The sequence below is a fragment of the Echinococcus granulosus genome, assembly GCF_000524195.1.
Source record: "Echinococcus granulosus chromosome Unknown EG_S00032, whole genome shotgun sequence".
Lineage (NCBI taxonomy): Eukaryota > Metazoa > Platyhelminthes > Cestoda > Cyclophyllidea > Taeniidae > Echinococcus > Echinococcus granulosus.
In genome coordinates this window covers 680,772-700,312 of record NW_020170412.1, presented here as the reverse complement: position 1 = coordinate 700,312, position 19,541 = coordinate 680,772, and the positions used below count along the sequence as shown (strand labels likewise).

General features: G+C 44.7%; 2 protein-coding genes across 2 annotated transcripts in view; both read left to right on the top strand. All coding sequences in view use genetic code 11, as the record gives it.

Annotated features, from left to right (window-relative positions):
- Window positions 1–13,003, top strand: part of EGR_04880 (Sodium bicarbonate transporter-like protein) — a gene marked incomplete at both ends in the record, with an annotated part of 31,045 nt that extends 18,042 nt beyond the window's left edge. The window contains 11 exons of the mRNA XM_024494129.1: window positions 46–214; window positions 1,055–1,231; window positions 2,843–3,038; window positions 4,200–4,369; window positions 4,627–4,724; window positions 10,332–10,772; window positions 11,281–11,465; window positions 11,644–11,843; window positions 12,252–12,374; window positions 12,448–12,549; window positions 12,787–13,003. Of these exons, the coding sequence (XP_024351518.1) occupies window positions 46–214; window positions 1,055–1,231; window positions 2,843–3,038; window positions 4,200–4,369; window positions 4,627–4,724; window positions 10,332–10,772; window positions 11,281–11,465; window positions 11,644–11,843; window positions 12,252–12,374; window positions 12,448–12,549; window positions 12,787–13,003 (2,078 nt within the window). The remainder of the gene's footprint in view (window positions 1–45; window positions 215–1,054; window positions 1,232–2,842; window positions 3,039–4,199; window positions 4,370–4,626; window positions 4,725–10,331; window positions 10,773–11,280; window positions 11,466–11,643; window positions 11,844–12,251; window positions 12,375–12,447; window positions 12,550–12,786) is intronic.
- Window positions 13,004–14,151: 1,148 nt separating this feature from the next.
- EGR_04879 (TATA box-binding protein-like protein) lies at window positions 14,152–16,261 on the top strand (the record flags this gene model as incomplete). The annotated part of the gene is made up of 5 exons (XM_024494128.1): window positions 14,152–14,433; window positions 15,123–15,205; window positions 15,840–16,007; window positions 16,094–16,181; window positions 16,220–16,261. The coding sequence occupies 5 exons, from the start codon at window positions 14,152–14,154 to the stop codon at window positions 16,259–16,261; spliced, it is 663 nt and encodes a 220-aa protein (XP_024351517.1).
- Between the last annotated feature and the right edge of the window lie 3,280 nt (window positions 16,262–19,541).

Here is a 19,541-nt window from a genome sequence, read left to right as displayed (position 1 = left end):
ATTTCAATGCTGCTGAATCACTCCGTATTGGTTTTTCCTCTACAGTAAAGCCTTACAGTGTTGACATGGACACCTTTGAGTGGAAGGTGATCGACTTCCGCACTCTCAATTGGTTAAACATTCTGGGCGCTATGGGGCTCTCCTTCCCTCTCTCCCTCCTCTTTTTCATGGAACAAAACATCGCCAGTGTCATCGTCAACTCACCCTCTAACAAGTAGGTTAACCTCTAAGGTTATCGTCAAGCGAATGCTGAATGCATGAAACTTCTTCTCCAGTTTTGTTTTTGATATTTGGCATTTCGATTAAATAGAGGCACACCCACCGTGGCAGTACCGCACACAGTAACGTTGCTACTATCATTGTACTTTTACTCACGTCATGCCTGCGTTAGTCCGATCAGACAACAAAGTGATAGCATATGCCTCAAAACAATGGTGTGTGATGATAAACAAAGTGTTATGTGTCCGTAGACGCAAGACCCGGTTCGTAGATTTCTACCAGAGCCACAATTTGGCGGATGGAATTGACAATTAACTGGAGCAGTAGCTCTAGACAAACCGTATGTCCATGTGTTAGCAACAGCCTAAGCGGTCACCTCCATAGTTTGTGGAAGGCATATTTGTGAATTTAACAAGTGGGTGTTCCTCCTCTAGGAATGGTGACCACAACCGTTCGCGAACATTTTTGAGCTCTAAAGGTTGGAGTCTGTCGGGCACCGAGACGCCAAGACAGGCTGTCCTCGGATGGGCCCTAAGTACAGGCAAATCTGTCTATACCGAAACCTACCAGATGTTATCCAAAGGCTAGGATAAGTGAATAACTGTATTAGCGGAGGAAGGCGCGCATAAAGGCTTGCATCCTTGCCTCACCAAGCCGACTCAAATCCTTCCCGTTCGTCTCTAATTGGTTTAGTTTTTCGTATGAGAAATGAAATGCATGTTGGGGCGAGCCAAGAAAACTCGATTTAATCCTGACTTCCACTTGTAAAGTTCAGTTACAATGTCCCACGTATGGTAATGGATATAATTAATGAGACTCCCTCCTCTCTTTAAAGGCTGAAGAAGGGGACGAGCTACCATTGGGACCTCTTCGTGGTGGGAGTGATCAACACCCTGCTCTCCCTCTTCGGTCTACCTTGGGTGCATGGCGCCTTGCCCCAATCACCTATGCACGTCCGCTCACTCGCCGATATGGAGGAGCGGATTACCGTTGGTAACAGTGTGCAGCAGATGTAGGTCTTCGTCTCTTTTTTTCAGTTTATAAAGTGTAGCAAATAAGAATATGAGAACTTATTTGGCATTAACCTGTTGGTGAAGTATTCTCTCTCACGGGTTTCGCCCACATCCGGCACATCTCCATTTCCCACGATGTCAGTTGAAGCTAGTCAACTGGATTGCCATTTATCCGCCTCACGAACCGCCTTGAAGTGGGCTGCAATGGTGCAGAAGCTGATCGTGCAATTTCCGTGGAACAGCATTTCGCGGAGATGTGGCAACAAAACGCTCCGCCGGGAAGTGCCGCTAAAGTGTGACTGAGATGGAAAATCACGCAAAGTTCGATGCGATGCGGCACATTCTGACAGACTCGTCACGCTTGATCACGGTCAAGCACATGCTGCCATCGACTAGCGTGTGGTAGATGGGTGTGAATCTGTCAGAGGCCAATTACCCCTATGTTTGGCTTGATTGATGCGGAAAATCTTTGTGTCTACATTAAGTGGATGGGCAAGGCGGTGATGTAGACCACTGGGCAAATGCATGCTACTCATTCAGTCTGCATTAGCACGGGATGACAGGCAATAAACTGAAGAGACTGTCAATTGGTGCTTCGCTTCTTTCACGTACAAGTTAGATTATTTGCTGACTGACCGACTGAATTGTAGTGAGAAGTCAAGCCAAAAAAACACCCATAATTGCACACTAAAATGGTATTTCAATGATTATTTGGCATTTTGAAGGTAAAACGAACCATGGGGTTTGACACATTTTATTTCCGGAGGGTCAGAATAAGGGTGCGCCGTAGCGGTCGGGGAGAGGGGGGCTGCGAGTGCTCTAGCAGGGCGAGAAACTGCCTGGTGGACGAACATAGGACTTCATACCGGTGGCGAATGGCGCGTCGATGGACAGATGGATAGATGGCTTGATAGATGGAGGGGTAGATGTATAGATTGAAGGATGGCCAAATGGATGGGTGAATACGGAATGGACGGACGGATATTGGCTGTGTGGATCAATGCATGGCTACGGGATGGATGGACAAACAATTTTGATGATAGATGAACTGGTACGCGACGGATGGATAGCTGATTGATGGAGGGAAGAATGGATGGATGGGTGGGTGGGTGGACCCGAGATGGACGAACGGTTAGATAAATTAATGCAAAGTAGATGAAATTATGAAAGCCATTTTTCCCCGCCCTGAGAAGACATTCTTTTCGACTTTTGTCTCTTCCGTTTTAGTTTGTTACTTCCAAAACCTACGTTGAAATGTTGAACATTTCATTTTTAAGACTCCATCCATTCACCACACCACTTTTCCCTTCTTTTTTGTCTACTTCTTCTGCCAATTACATGGGTCAAATGGAAGCAATTACTCTATCATCATGGCAGAATGATAGGGATTCAACTGGCGCCCTCGTGATTAAATTTAGATGCCACAGAAAAATCTTTTTTACCTTTCAAGGAAAAGGAAACAGGATACTGAAAAAGCTCTTCAATCGCTTGACTCCACGTGATGGTATTTTGCCGAAGTTCTGGGCGGTTGCTCCGCCTACGGAAGCGGAAAGAGATTTTGTTTTTCCTGCTTGGGCATAACATTTTCTCCCTCTCCCCACACATTTCAGAGTGGCTCGGGTTCGTGAAACTCGCATCACCTCCATACTGGCTCACATTGGAATTGGCTTGTCTATCCTGATGTTGCCGATCCCTCTCACCTACATCCCACGTCCAGTGCTGGCAGGACTGTTTGTCTACATGGCTGTCACCTCAGTCATTGATAACCAACTGTGGGAGCGGATCCAGTTAGTCTTCATTGAACAGGTAGGCACTTTTTGCCACCCGATCTGCCACTTGATTGTGACTTGGCAGGAAAGTGGTACTGATCCTGGTGTCAGTCGCTTTTTTGTAGGCAACGTGAGAGAGAGCCCAGTTCCGATTGCCATTGCCATACTCAAGATCGGAAGAGTTGCCGATGAGAATCGAGGGTCCTCGCATAACTAGTGTCACCAGTGTGTGGCCGAATTTATTTCCCTCGAATAGACGCGTAGGTGGCATGAGACAGACTTTCGCGTCATCTGCGCGTAGGATTGTCCCTTTGGAACTGGCAAGACACACGCTACAAAATAGTGGGCACTGAGCTTGCGATGAAGCATTTGAAGTAGATTAAAGAGGAAGCACCATTTGGAGTACCTGGAGAAGCTGGAATAAAGATCCTCCTGGCGATGCTTGGCGAAGGCAGGCCGTGTTCCATGCCTTCTTCACCAACATTGAGCTTAAATTAGAGGCCAGATTTGCCACACCTTGAATTGGAAAACGGCGCCTTCAGTCTTCCATCTAAATGAATGCCAACGCCGTTCAGGCCAACACTACTGGTTTTAAAACGCCACCCGTACCTTTTATGGCGCTGCCATTCAAAAGGAAGCTGTTTGCTGACACTATTTTATCCCTCGGTTCTATTAGGGGAAAAAAGATCCCAACCTACCCAGGCGTATTACTCAAGTCAATTTCCCCATGACTTTGTTGAGCCTATTGGCTAAGAACGGCGGTCAAGAGGCAAGGACTTTTCTAGGTGAAAGTTGTGCCCCACTGAAATATTACCTGCTTAAATTATCACAAGGGTTTCCTGATTCACCCAGTCACAGGATCAAAGAGCTTCCGCCTCCGCGCGAGGAGACGTGGCTGAATGATATCCTTCGGAAAGCCCTAGGAGTAAAAACCGAACACCTCTGGCGTCCTTTGATCTTTCGAATCCCGAAAATAGTGGAACCTTGCGCCTTCCAGATACAGGATGGGGTGGGTAAATAGAGGCGTGAAGGGATTCCCCTTGCTGCTGTTCCGAAGACTGAATGCTTCACTGCAATGCCATTCATAGGTGAAGCAAATATGTAGCTCATTAAGGGGGGGTTTCGAGCAACACCTTTTCCCGATTTCTAGTTTATTTCCTCTTCCGCTTTTGCCCCGAAGAGTGCTTGACCTTTTCAGTCAGCCTACCCGCCCTCGCACTACATTCGCCGAGTGCCACAACGAAGAATGCACCTCTTCACTGGTCTCCAGTTACTCCAATTAGCCGTGCTCTGTGGCTGCGGTTTTGCGGAGGTGCCGTTTATCAAAATGGTCTTCCCTATCCTCCTTTTCCTCCAAATTCTTGTCCGGTAAGCGCTTGAGTTGGCTAGTTATGGGGTCTGCAGCACTCCTCCACCAGGACTGAATGCGACCCTTAAGAGAAAACACCTCTAGTAGGCCTTGACTTCATGGATTAAGGACTATGGACATTAGTTAGTCGTCCTCCAACTTCCACTGCTTCTTTACTGTTAATAAAAAGCAGAAGGATTTGTTACCCTCTCGTCTGTGATTTCGAATTACCTTAATGTACCTCATCTTGACTTTTTCTCGATTGCATTGGTCGTAGTGATTCCATCACCTACTCCGCCCTTCACAGAGAAGTGATGCCCACAATAGACCAAATTCTGCTTTTTGAAGCGCACAAGCTGGCTATTACTGACTGGCGTAGGTGTGACACCTGCATCGGCCATTGTTTTAGTCGGGTTTGGCGCCATTTCTACATCATTAGATACATTATTGAATAATTTGCCCTCATTTTATCCTTTGGAATAACTTTTGGGGCAATTAAGACTATTTAATGTTATACAGCTTCCCTTAGGTCTTTCCTGATGTCGAAAGAAGACAGAAAATGTATTGCCGATGTGTAGAAGGGTTGAGTGCCTACTGGAATGACCCGAAGACCATGCCGCCCAGCGGAAGTACAGTAGCGAAGTCTTAAGCGCCCGCGTAACTGAAATCAAGAGCTAAACAAAAACTATGAGTATTACATAGCTTTGATTGCTTTTTGAGCTTCGCCCTCGACCCTCCCCATCACCAACCTCCCGTGTCGGTCATCTCAACGTAGTCGGTGCTGCAAGGATAAGCGCCTACGAACCAATTCCACCAATCATCGAATTTGTGTTCAACAAAAAAAGATATCTGACTGCAACGTCACTATTCCCTCTTAAACCTTCCACTGAGTTTGGAATTTTGCCTACTTTCGGAGCTACATTGGGGGAAAGGGGAATGTGCAGGCCATCTCCATCGCTAGTCGTAAGAATACCGACCAAAAAGCAGAGTCATTTAATAGGAGACGGGGATTAATGCAGTTTCGTGGGAGACAACGTTTCGCGTCTGTTCCTCCTTGACACTTTGATTTCCTATCAGGGCCGCCCAGCCATATCAAGCTATTTGACGACTGTCCAGCTTGCAAAAAGGTGGAGGAGGTGCTACGTTATCGCCTCACTTCACGACCGGCGTTGTTTCGGTTGTAAATAGCATCCCTGTAGAACACGGGACTGGGGCAGCTGCCGAAGGTAGACCTTGTTTCCAACCCTTCCATTAGGAGTGGTCACGGCTTTGCCCTTCTTCCGTCACTTTACCGTCTATTACCTAGACGTATAAATCATGGCGGCTGTCCTTTAGGATCGGGTTTGCCTTCTGTTGCCACCTACGTAGCACCCAGACTTCCAGAAGACGAAAGGAGACATAATACTGGAAAAGAATGTGCATTGCTAACGCACGAAGGGGCCAAGAGGGACTAATTGCCTGACTCGGAGTGGAAGAACAATGGCGGAGCCTTCTGCATACAAAATTATAAAAGCTTATTTGCAGTTTTACAGCCTCTCGTTCACCTTTTCACCGACTTCTTTACTGTTTGGTGCATTTCTGTGGCTTTATGCCGCAAGCAATAAAAGCGTTGCAGTTACGAAGATGCCGAAATGATTTTTATGGCATTATTTAACTTCCAGATTGCGTGGTATTTGGGTATTTGGGAACAGCTGACAAGGGGACTTGCCCTTCCCCTCACTCCAGCTTGTGCTTCGCCCTCCGCGAAGTTGCGTGTCCCGGCTGGAGTGGAAAATTATGCAGGATAGGCTGTAGCCAATTGCACTTCTTTCGCCAGTCCTGTACTGCCATTTTGTATGCCTCCTGGGGCAAATAAACTCCTATCCATGTTTAATGAAAACGTAAAAGTGAAATAAAGCAGGCAAAATTAACTCATTTCTCAGTATCTTTAAAGGTTTTCAGGAATTTTTATGGACATCTCCTCAGTTTGTTGCATAAGACTCCCCGATACCGTGCTAGAGAGCGAATAAACTAACATTGACAGTGACTGTATTGTCTTGTCTGGCCTCCTTTAGGCAACGGCTGATTCCTTATGTGATTGACCGGAAGTACCTTGAAGCGATGGATCGGCCAATGTAGACAGACTCTCCTCGCACAATTCCATGCCTCCGCGGGGATCCAAATCACAGGCACTGAACACTCAAAGCCATCCTTGCCGTCTCCTTTTCCCGACCCTGCGGCGAAGATAGAGGGAGAAAGATGAAGGGGAAGATTGCGAAAGAGGAAATGGGTGTGATGCTAGAAGGCAACCCGCAAAATCAGGACATTTTGGCCATTCACCTGTGTGTGTGTGGTGCCTGCTTTGCTGCTTTGAATTCCCCCATCCTCTCCCATTTCCGCTATATTCCTCCATTTCCCTCCCCTTCTCTCCTTTAGTTTCTTTGTACATAAGAAAAAGCGGAGAAAATACAGTAGATACCATTTTCACCAAGCCCTGGCCGGTCTACTTCTGGTATTTTCAGACCGGCTCTATCAAGTGCCAAATGTCAGATTTGATGTCACTAGTTTGTGCATTGGCCAATGAAATTCATTTTAAACCAGTAATTAGGGTTTGTGGCATTTGACAACCAGGATTTCATTCTTGGGTCAATTTGGTAGAACCGTTGGCAATTCGAGCATTGACGTACCAGACTGGGGGCAGCCTCGGCTGATCAGAGAAACCCCGTTTTGGCAAACGATTCTAACTTAAAGGAGGCACCAAACTCGTGAAAAACATGATTTGGGGCAGATGGGAGAAAGACTGCGATCTCATTCCCACCTCCCTCTCCCCGGAGTTCGAAGCGTTTCGCTGTCTCCGTTCAAAAGAAACGAACTTGGCCCGACACCAAACGAAGCCTAATTGGTACAGTTTTGATCTTCTGAAATAGTTGCCTTCACACCGCAACCACCGTCTGCGATGGGCGGTTATATTGTTGTCCAATATCACTTCGTCGAGCACAATCTGCGAAATGAACTGTGGGGATGTCATCCAACGGTGCTTTGAGGATTAACTCTATTTACTCCTCGCAAAAGCTGATCATTTGTGTCGAATAGTGTGTGTTTAAAAACGCAAATTTACCAATACATTTGTAGCATCCCGTTGAGTCTTTCCTCAAGTCGGAAGAAGACGGAATATGACTTGCCGTCGTGGCGAAGAGCTAAGAGCTACTGATACGGTCCAAAGACCTTGCCGCCTTAGCAAGGTGCTAGCGCGGCGCTTTGACTGCCCACCACTGCTATGGTGGTAAATAGACCCTATCTTCCTATGATTCTCGTCCTTGGCGCCCTCTCAGATGACCTCCCGCGTCGGCGGCCATCACAACGTAGTCGGTGCTGTAGGAAGGAAAACACCCACGAATCAGTTGCACCAGTCATCTAATTCGCATACAACTTAGAAGGTATTTGACTGCAACGTCACTCATTTCCCTTGACAATTTCAATGGATCTGGAGTTTCATCCTGCTTAAAAACTGTATTGGAGGGAAAGAAATGTGCTAGCCATCCCATATGTCTATAACTAGTCAAAAACAGGATAGAATTTAACCTAGTTATGCTAAGAATGTGGTTTCGCGTTTGCCCCTCCTTAACAATTTGATCTAACTTTGGTGCTGAACAACCATGTCTATCTATCAGGGTTCTATCCAGAGGGTAGATCGCTAAAGGAGCTTTCGCATGGCAACATCACTGACATCGTCTTATCAGTAGCTCAGACCGCTCCGTAACGAAAAATGTCAGATGGTACACGTCTGGTGTCGCTTCAGCTGTCAATAGCGCTCCTGCAAAACGCTGGCCTAAGATAGTTGTCGAGCGGAGACGTCATTTTTAACTCTTCTGTTTGAGGTTATCACAGCTATTTCGCTCTTCAGTATATGCTCATCTTCCTTCACGTCACTGTTTAGCGTTGTGGGCACTTGTTTTTTGGGATCGAGTTTGCTCGCCACTGTCATCAATGAAGCAATCCTTCGACTTCTCTTAAGCTGAAAGAGGTCACAGTACTAAAGCAGTAATCGTTTAGCCAACGTGCAGAAGGGCTGAGGAACTAGCGGCACATCTCAAAGGCTATTCCACCTGGCGAAAGTAGATTAGCGGAGCTTTCAGTGTCCACGCAGCTAAAATGCAGAGATAAACAAACTATTAAAGCATTTCAATACAGTGTAAGAATTTCAGATCGCTTCTGAAGCCGATTCAACTTTTGCAAATATATAAAGCCCTCTTTTTACAGCCAGCTAAGATAACGCATGATGAACGCGCCCGGTTTAACATGCAATTAAGAAGGGTTTATATTTTAACGCAGATGCTGGATTTTGTTCCGACCACCGCTGAAGTAATCACTCCTCCGCTTTAACCCTCATAAGTTGAGTAGAAATTAGTTGTAAGATAGGGGTAAAGAAGATAAATTTATAACATTCAGTGATTGCTAGTCCGGTACACTGATGATGGCACGCACTGTAAAGTTGTGTAGGTGGGTGGATGATCTTCTGGAGCGGGATTATCACCCTTTACCATACCGAGAGCCCTACTTATTCTCCATCCCGTCTTTCATTTTAGAGAGTTTAGTACAGCTTTTATTTATCTGAACTAAAATGTCAAACAACTAGAGACCTTGTCAGGAGAGTAGTGCTTTCACTTTCTGCATCATTGCTGTACTATATTATGCGTTAATTAGTTTTCGTAAATTGCGTTAAGTAACTCTCTCTTCCTTTTTCAATATGTTAAGCGACTTTGACAGTTGGTGGAAATTATTAAAAGAAAAATTTAATGAACTCAAGGCCGTCAGGAATTAGAGCCTTTACATACGGCTTCCCCTCATAACTTTTACATATTAGCGTTTTGCTTAAATTTATCCCTTCCAAAAGCTCTAGCTCAGATATCCCAGCTAGTGGCCGTGGTCGGCTGAATTTCTGTGGCGCCACTTTCAAACTTCCCAACCTACTAATTAAAAACTTACAAAGTAGAGTGCGAATCACAACGTGAAATGGAATCTTTGCAGTGGTAGTAGGCCTAGTAGAAGTTTCGCTCCACTTTAATAGATTCTAGAATCTTAATGGTCATCTTTACTTAAGGGTTACAACTTATATCGCGCCAGACCACCTCGTTTCCACACTTGGTGATAACTTTGGTACGAAAATGCGCTACTTACTTAAGTCAACAAGGCCACGTACATTTAGGCCGATAAAACGCACTTGAGGTTTACCCACTTCGTGACTGCAAATTTAGGAGAAATTGGAAAAAATAGCTTTACTAATTCGAAGCATGATGAGAAACTAATAGTGAGCTTTTGAAGTCCCTAGCTGGCTAACCAGTAGCACCAGAAATAATGCTAGTGCTTTAACAGGCTCACTTGCAAATGTTACCTCCTTTGAGATCATTTTCAACATTCTTCGATTGTTAAAGTCTTTTCTTTCGGAAAATTTTGGGTTTTTAAGTGCAATAAGCAAGTCCAACTTCCTTTCTCATACTTTGAAATGTTTGTGTCTGGTGGAGGTTTCTTTGGCTCGGCCATTTAGATCTTGCCCGTTACGTTATAACCATCCGGATTATTTCGTGTTAATCAAATGGCTTTCAAAGCTGCTTCCTGGAGGGCTAATTTCGCATTACGCGGCTTAAAATTTTGTCAATTAAAATAGCTACTTTTATTATTAAGTAAAAAAACTTGTCCAAATTTTGCGCATCATGACAGCAAAAATATGCAAACCTATTCATGCTGCCTTTCACATTTATCCGTGCGTTTTTCTTTAGCAGTGGCATAAAAGCATCTGAAAAAATGGATAGGGTGCTGACGAAATGCCAAAACGATGTCAAACCAGGAATTTCGATTGTTTTCCTCCACGTTATTCAGAATTCGCAGCTCAGAATTTGTCTAATATGATCATTTTTTATGTTGAGCATTGATATTCATAAAATGACCACAAAATTTGTCCGCAAGCCCTGAAGTCATTAGGGCAATCCATTTCCACCACCTCAGCGTTTGACGTCATCGTCGGTGGACGCACGGCAGAAAGCATAACCTGCCTGATTGGCTGGTTGCGCTTGGCCAATCATTGTGTCTACAGGCATGATGGAGTAAATCGTCCGCATGCCTGGCCGAACACGCATGCGTATCACCGATACACGGGCGTGCACTCTGCCATGGCTCGGCGTGGACGCAGAGCCCTCTGTCTCTTCACCGGCCTTCTACTGGTTGCGCTAGCAAGCGTGTTGGTTTTGGCTCTCCTCGACGAAATCGCCAAATGGAGGTTTGCCAACAGGTACGGCGACGGTGGAAGTGGAAGCGAAAAGAAAAAGCAAGTAGCGTTGGTTTCAGAGCTGCAGGCTCTGGCCCAAATGGCCAATAAAACGGTGGAGGATTTTGCCGTGGAGGTCTTTACTCGGCAAGATAATATCAGGGCTTCATTTTGCACCAAGGGTGAGCTTACCTTTTTCTTACCTCGAATCCATGAGGTAGGGTTCTCCTTGACAAGGTGTGAGCTCTTAGAATATCCCCGACTTTGGGAACTGTCAGTCATGATTATGCCTTCATGAGTGGTGAAAATGTCGTTCAGCAGTTGTTTGGTGTTTGTAAAATGTGTTCTGTGGGTCATGTTTCTTTACCAGATAATTCTCAAGGGAAGTGTAGGAATAATTTACTAGAACACTCTATGCTTTCCTCGTGACTATTTTACAACAATGGAACACTCTTGAAATGCTTCCAATGTTCGCTTATAAAAAGATACCGATTGTTGAGCCACAATCATTGGTGGCCATTCAAACCTTGGTTAAGAGGCTGAGAAGAAATAGAAGCCTCAGGCAGGCATGTAGACTAGGAGTCTTATTAGATGTCCAAACAGTTGGCGTACTCTCCATGACACCTCAAACATCGAAAACTTAGTTGAGTTTCTTCCAAATGTGTTAACCTGCCATTTGCTTGCCGATAGGCAGTAGCGTGAATGAAACACCGATTGAATTGTGCGAGGAAGAGTGCCTAACATCCAACAATCCCCGTGTACTCATGGTCTTTCCCATCAGAGATCGTTGGGAGCTACTGAAGACACTTTTGAAGAAACTTCTGCCCCTACTTCAACGACATACTGTCTGCACCTTCATCGCTATCGTTGAGCAGGTATGTATGCCATACACAGTGGCTAGTAAGTACTCTTCCATCGTTAAATTGTGAGATTTTAAAACTAATTAAATGTCTGGATCGGTTAGAGCTCTACCGTTCCCAAACAGTAAACGACACGAGAAAGTTTTATCAACTCAAGGTGAAGTTCCTGATTGTAGTTTGATTCTTTACCCAGACGGATACCTTGGCATTCAACAAAGGCCTGTTAATGAACGCCGCTGTGGTGGAAATGAGCAAACAAGTGCCGTTTGATTGCATTATCTTCCACGACGTGGATCTGGTGCCCATCGCCGGAGACGTCGTTTATTACGAGTGCCCCGATTATCCTCGCCACTTGACCGTGATGGTCGATAAGTTTCAATACAGGCAGGTGGTGTTTGAGATTGGCACTGTCGAGAATCATCTTCGTAAATCTGTTGACGGTCACGCTGAAAATGTAGTTTTGTACTAATCGACTTATTAATCACACATGAGTGCACACCGTAGATAGGAATACTATTTTATGCTGAAACTGTTCGTTGATACACACACTAGAGAATTCACTACTAGTAATGCGGATAGCCCATCCTTCCTGAAGTCAATTTGATTCATTTATCTGTTACACGCGACAGCTCTAGGCCATTGATTAATAAAACATGTTTATGGAAGAATAATTAGACGATACATATTTATAAGGGCAGTTATGGCTGAATAGTGCTGAGACTAGTTTATAAATATATAGTATATTCTTATGAGCTATATGTAAATACAGTTTTTTTTGTCGATTCAATTGTCTTTATTTAGCTTACCTTATCTAAATCTAATCGGTGGAATCCTGGCGCTTCCACTGCAGCACTTCCTGCGAGTAAATGGATTTTCCAATATGTTTTGGGGCTGGGGTGCTGAAGACGACGACATGTATGAAAGGTGAGGGCCAACTGACTACCCTTTATCCTGAAGAATATGCAAAGGAAAGACTGTTTTTTTTCTTCTTCTAAAGGCTGTCCTTCCTAGGAATTCCCATCACCAGGCCGATGCTGAATCCTACGAGATACACCATGCTGCCTCATCAAAGTAGTGAGACTTTAGACGCCTGGAGAGCGTAAGCATTTTTTGACTGAAATTTCATCACCTTATCTCATTTCCCTGAATCAGGGTTGATGATGCTAATGGAGTAGTGATTTGCCTAAATGGGTAACTAATATGACCACAAAACTAAACGTTTTACGTACGTTAAAATTTACTTTGATTATTTCGCCCACTATGACTAGGACAAGTCGTATTAATTGTTTGTTGATGGCGCTGATGGCTGCGTCTTTTGTTTTGTTTTGTACACTAGGATCGTATTATTAAAAATGGCCCTCAAGCGATATCGTCTTGATGGACTCAATTCGGCAAAGTACGAAATAATCCGAATGAATATCAGTTCTGCCTGCGACATAATCGGAGGCATTCGGCGGAAATGCCTCTTTGAAAAAAAACATATTATGCATTTTTATATTGATCCTCAACCAATCAGAGCACTTAACGTGAAACCATTTTATAATAAACATTGATTCTGCGTTTTGAAAAACGAGTAAAACAGAGATGTGGGAATAATTTCGTGGTCACTAGGCTTCAGTACTGGGTACCTAGGCATTGTGAAGCTGGAACTGCAGTTAGTGCTTAAGTTTTCGCAATGGAAGGTGCATCAACCAACATGTTAGATACAATTCGATATTCTGTCTGGCCGTGTTGGACTCTGCGGACGCCTTAGCCACCGTAACAAGACTAGAGATCGACCCAAAACATGGCCCTAAAAATTCGCTAATGTCCCTATAGATTCACTACATGGACGTGCTTTACGGAAGTTCGTAATACTTTAAGCTCCTACGAAACCGAGTTGATTAAATCCCAAGGGCTAGTGAATCATGATCAGTCAATCCGGAAGTGTGTAGTGAAGTGATAAGAAGGTGGCAGTAGTCTGGTTCATACTAGTCGTTTCACAATAAAAGCTTAGTCAAAGTAGGCGGGATTACGCTGTTTGCTAAAAGTCACTTAAAATTATGATTTGTAATCGTTAGGTCTTTATTCATCAAGAAGATTTGTGATAATTACTGCTACGCTTTTTATTAATAAATTTTAATAGATGTAAAATGCTCTTTTTAAAGCATTTTAATGTTTACTTTAGTTTGCAGTAGCTTCGATTCCCAACAATTTGCATTTGTTTTAAATTACACTTTGCTGTTTCTGCGGGCATTTTGTGATAGGTTGCTACAGCTGTTGTAGAACTGTGTTGCACATCAAGGTTATCGTACTTATTCTCATGAATGGGAGACTGTGAAATAAAGGTTTTGGCATATTTGTAGGGTTTTATTAGCTTCGGTAAGGCGCGGAATGAATATATGTGCGTTCAATATATTCGCAACTGATCTATCTTCTAGTGTCAGCAGGTCTTTGCCAAGCTAAGTAGTTGTGTAGTATGCCTAGTTTGTGCATATTGTTGCATTTCCCTATATAATTGTGCGTAAGAATCTGCATGGTTGTTAATATGGCGATAGGTTTTTGGTTTCTAAGCCGTAGACAATGTCTTATGAATTCGTGAAGAACCTTTTATTATTTTACTATTTTCAATGTGAGCCTGGTAAATTTGCGTGCGTTGTGCCAGTAATAAGTACAATGTTGACGTGAGGTGGGTAACATTCTTTTATTCCTATAATAAGATATGTATGGGGTATCCCCTGGTCATGAGTCATCTGCGAATGGGCACTCTTACAATAACAGCGATTGCCTTGATCCCTTGCCTCCCGCTCGAGGTGATCAGGTCCCATCCGAACCCCAAGATCTTCCAGTTTCTGAAAAGCAAGGTGAAGAGCCCTCCGAGGAGATCCCGTCGGTGACGCTAACCATCACAAACGTGGTTTGTATGGCCCATTTGGGATGTCATTTGCGTCTGAAGGAGATAGCCAGATCAGGCGTAAACGTCCAATACAATCCTCTTCAAAACGTAAGACTTCTTGTCCTTACTGTATTGGTCCCGTTTTATGTGTTGAAACAATTTTAGCATGCTAAGCTGCATTTTGTCATTGTATAACAAAAGTGCATTAGATGCTAGACCTTCGTATTTTCGTATTGCAGTAATTAGCTGTGTCAGTTACCTTTTTCATCAGTCTGTACTGCTTCCCGTGCACGGGTACACTTAGGCTTCGTCAGTGTTGATATGGGCATGGAATTGCCTAAAATAACACAGGAAAATGAAGAAGAATCTAACCTTAATTATGCACTGTGCAGTCCCGTCTTCGGAGTAGCTTCTAAGAAGCGCTTTTGGCACGCTTGGGCCATAGTATCTAATCTTACCTCATTGGTCTTTTTGGTTTGGCACGGGTGTACGCACGCTCCTCAAGCTGCCAATTGCATTACTTGTTGTCAGAGCTCTTAATGCTTGTGTATGCACTCGCGCTCATATATGCGAATGAAGAGTTATTCCATTCATTGTGCAACTGACTGGGTCATGTCGGTTCCTGCAAAGTCAGTAGCTTGTATTGATTTTCCTGCGCACACAAGTCCCCTGACCTCCGCTGGTTTCCGATGTGACCTATTTATGCTGGTATTGCAGGACCGTAATGCGATGGCATAGCCTATGTGATTGTTCGGCTTAAAGTCAGCAAGATAATTTTTCTATCCTCTGGCCTTTAGCACGTCATAATGAGGCTGCGTAGACCGTATATAGTGGCCACTATCTGGTCCAGTGGCAAGTTCTGGTGCACCGGAGCCAATTCGTGAGTCTTCATTCATCGCCTTTTCTATGTTTTGAGCTTCACAACATACTTATTTTAACCTGAAGGCCCACCGTCCTTTTTTTCTTTACGACGAGCTCCTAGTTTTGGTAACGTTGTGTGGATCACTGCTCTGAACTCTGTGTATTCTGCAAATTATTCATATGCAGGCCTCTTATCTGGTCTTCTTCCTTTAATTTGGGGTAGTTATAGCCATTTCTGTTACACGTGGCACTATTTGCCATAATGGCTAATCCATCATTTCCCCTGTTCTTTGCTCTCTCTCTCTCTATATATGTGCAAAGGTGCTCTTTAGCTGCGTTCGTTTTTACAAGCCAATAACTAAGTAGCTGGCTAAAATTGCATTTTAAATGCCTCGTGGATGTTTGTAGGCTACTCTGGAATCCAATGTTTCTGTTTCACTTAGTAATCAGCATGCTGGTTTAGTCTAGCAAAAAAATAGTTTGTCGGGGGTGAACATGGATAAATCTTTTTCAAGTGATCCAAAGCTTAGTTGGGGTCCAAACGCAGTTTGAAAGGTTATTTCGTTGGATGAAATGAGTTCTGTGTCGTTTTTCCTTGAGATGACGTTGCTTTCTCCTTCTACTTCCCGCCCGTCTTGGTGCTCGACTTCTAGTTTGGCGAATGCAAAAAAAGGCGCAAGACGAATAGCGCGACGAATCTCCCTGGTCGGTTTTCCCTGTCGGTTCACCAAATACCGAATCTTAAATATCATGGCCACCTGTAAACTGCCCTTCCGAGTGCGCTTGGATGACCTCGCCAAGGAACGCCCCAGAGCTATGAGGTATTTCTGGTCCCCCTCCATCCCTCTACTCCCTGTTTGACTTGTTTGCTAGGGCTGCCTGAACCCCTCCATCTTTTGCACCACAGCTACGAGCCGGAATTGGGACCATGGTTGACTTACTGGGTGGAGGAGGACACTAGGAATACTCTGAAGCTCTTTTCCACCAGTAAAATGGTTATGATAGGTATGCTTTGTGTTCTTGATCCCTGCAGATGCAGCGCTTTAATAACGCAAAGGATCGTCTGTGTCTCTAGACTAGATGGGATCCTATGGCCAGCATAGTACTTGTAGTTTGCTTACATATTCAATAACTATAATAATGTAGTTTCTTCTGGTTCATTTTAAGAGCCTTGCTACCGAAGATTGCTTTCTGTTCTGGCTAATGCTGCACGAACAGAATAGTTTTATAGCTGTTAAGAGGTTAGATCGGTAATGATTCCCATTAATCTTTATCTATTCACTGAAATAAGCCTCCTGAGTGAAAACGATAAGTCAAGGTAGCCAGAAACTTTGAAATTCTCCCGTACATCCCCGATTTTGGTAAGAAGTTAGAGCTTTTGTAGTGTACATTTTGAGGCGTTGAATTTAAGGCACAAAGTTTAGTCTTCCAGAAGATAAAGGTACTTTATTTGGAACTATTTTGTATCCTTAATCATCTAAAACCCATAATTAAGAAAGATTTCCCTAAGTGGTCATTTTAGGTGTCAAATACTTTTCTCGCCCTGATAGACAGTAAAATATAACAAAATTAACCCAATTCTCATCCACATCATGCTTTTATATTGGCTACTTTGGGAATGCTATTGTACAGGCTTCAAGACGTTATCTCTGTGCTATAAACCCAGATTCTTCATCTTGCTATTAAGGCGGTCAAATTAGTATAGACTACTGGATACTAATGCTGATGCTCCAAAAAGTTTTCTAGTTGTTGGTGTTCTTCCTTGAGTAAAGGCAGGAGTGTGGAAACCGTAGAGAGCATGGTGGAGGAGGTGATTTCCCTCGCAGCGTTGCACCAGACCGGCGAACCCGTCCCCGACACCGAGGACGACGACGTTGGTATCAGCCGGCGTCGCCAACGCCAGCGACGGAGGCGGGGATATGGGTCTCGGAGCAAAAATCCCTTTGCCGAGATTACCGCGAAAAACATTCCTGAGCTAGCCAGTGTCCTTCTCGAAGATGAGGACGAAGAGGATGCGGAGGAGGAAGCTGCCGACGTCACCTGCACTGACAACGATGGTGAGGAAGAGGACGATGATGAAACGAGAACAGACGAGCAGCAGTCGTTCTCTGGCGTCAAGTCCCAGTACGTCGTCCAATCAACTTGGCCACAGCAGTCGCAGGCGCCACCGATGACCGATATCGTGCGTAGTGGGTCAACGAAACGTGCTTGCATCACCGCGTACTCGGAGCAGCCGACGTCCACATCCACCACTGCCGCTAGCTCCGCTCCTCCTCCTGCCGCTGCGCCACAGTATATTTTCGCTACTGCTACACCCAACGTCCCAGCTACCACTGTGGTGCCCGTGCGTTTTGCTACTGCTCCCTTGAACGGCACTGTCCAACCGCAAATCGCCACCTTTGCCGCTCCCTCCCAACCTAAGGTTGTGACAGTAAACGCACCGGCGCAAGCGAACATACTGCGGGTGGTGAGTCCGGTGCAGATCGCGACAGCGACGGGACCGCAGCAACCGCGGTATATTTTGAGTCGATTTCCCGTGGGCGCGACGATAATCAATCCCTCCACTACCACCATTGTGATGGCGCCATCGGCAATACAGGCGGCTGGTGTGCAGTTCGCCACCCCGATCGGAAATGGCCAGACGCAGGTTATAGGCACTGCTACCAACTCTACTGCAAATAACGCTGCGCAACAGGCCTCCCTGCCAAGCACTTTCGTCACTCCAGGATACCGTTGAATGGACAGGGCTCGTACCCCTCCTCGCTTCCCTCGTGCATTTATTCGTCTCTCGCACGCCTTACCCCTCCTCACCACACCACAGAACACTAAGTCAATCTTGCGCTTTCTTTTCTGCCTTTTCTCGTCTACCCATTCAGCAACACCGTTTGCGTGTGTGTGACCGTGGAGAGGGGTAAGAAGCGGTGTTGATACTTCCTCATTTATGTGTGTGTGTGTGTGTGTATGACTAGATTTATTGCTATTTCTTCGCCTCTTCAATCTCCGCCTTTTTTTCGCGTGCGCGCCATCTCTTCCTCATATCTAAGCGTGCATTGTGCTTTTTTTAGTCGAAAGAAAAAAACGGCAGAAATGCAAAATGTATGAAAAACAACTTGTACACTAACGTCTACTTGTTTGAGGGAACGGGGCTGGTGGTCTTTGGCCGGGTGAATTGTGCGCGACGAACATGGCATCGGACGTGGTATCAGCTTTTGTAGGTTCCGCTTTTGGGTCAAGTGTGGAGGTTATCTTGGTCAATCTTCTCAGTATTATAGGTTCTTGTTGGCTTTCCAGCAAATACGAGATAAATTTCCGCTTTAGGGCGGCAGACTCACACATAGAATGGGAGGGACAAATCAGTTAAGGATGCAGCGTTGCGAATGTGCCTGAAGAGGCTGGTGCGGGTTGTAAGTTGTTTTCCCCGATGTAGTGGCTACTGAGTAGTTATACTGCCGAGGCAAAAACCTAGTTTGCGGGGAGCGGGGGGCACTCGGTGTCAGACAATTCTTGCCTCACCAAATAACCTTCATCTGACCGCGATCACATATGCCTCTATTGGTCATTCTTCCACCATTACAACGCAGAGGGTGCCTAAAACAAGGAAGACTAGACACTGAATCTCCACAAAAGCGAGGTTATACTCGATTCTTATGTCCAAAGTGCCTCTCATCAACTCCATTGCATTTGCAGTTTGCTCCTCTTTCATGCCTGCATTGAAGGGGAGGAATTTTGCACCTTCTTGCTGATTAAAGCCCACTAATGCTCCACGACACGCCAATTACACATAAGCAACATCGCAACAAGGAGATAGTTAATAAAAGAGTTCAGGGCATACCCGCAGGGAGAATGTAGAGGGGCAACATAGAGTCAGTGTGCAGGAGGGCTAGGAGGTCAAGCCGCAAGTGTGGATTTGCAAACTGACAAATTTGGTAAGATATTATAATCCATTGCCATATCCTGTGCATCGCTTTGCTAAATTAAAACTAAAAATAGTATATCGCTTAGTGGAAAGTGTTCAAAAAGAACAATGAACAAAATCAGGGTTTAAAATATTAATCTTGCTAGTTATATTATCAAGCACACTTTCATCCAGCAGTAGTTCCCGTAAAATTTTTAATTTTGCATTCGAAAACTGTGAAAGGGCAAAGCTTTGAATTTTATGGAAGTTACTGCTCCAGTTGGATTTGTCAGAAGTGTCTTTCTCGAGCTCATTTGCAAATCGCAATTTTTAAAGAATTTCCTGAATGCGTAGTTTTGTGCATTACTTAGATACTTTGGAGGGCTCGAATCCTGCCACTTACGACTATACATGATGATGTAGGGTAACCGCCGAAGTAGCTACTCCTATCGCCAACACG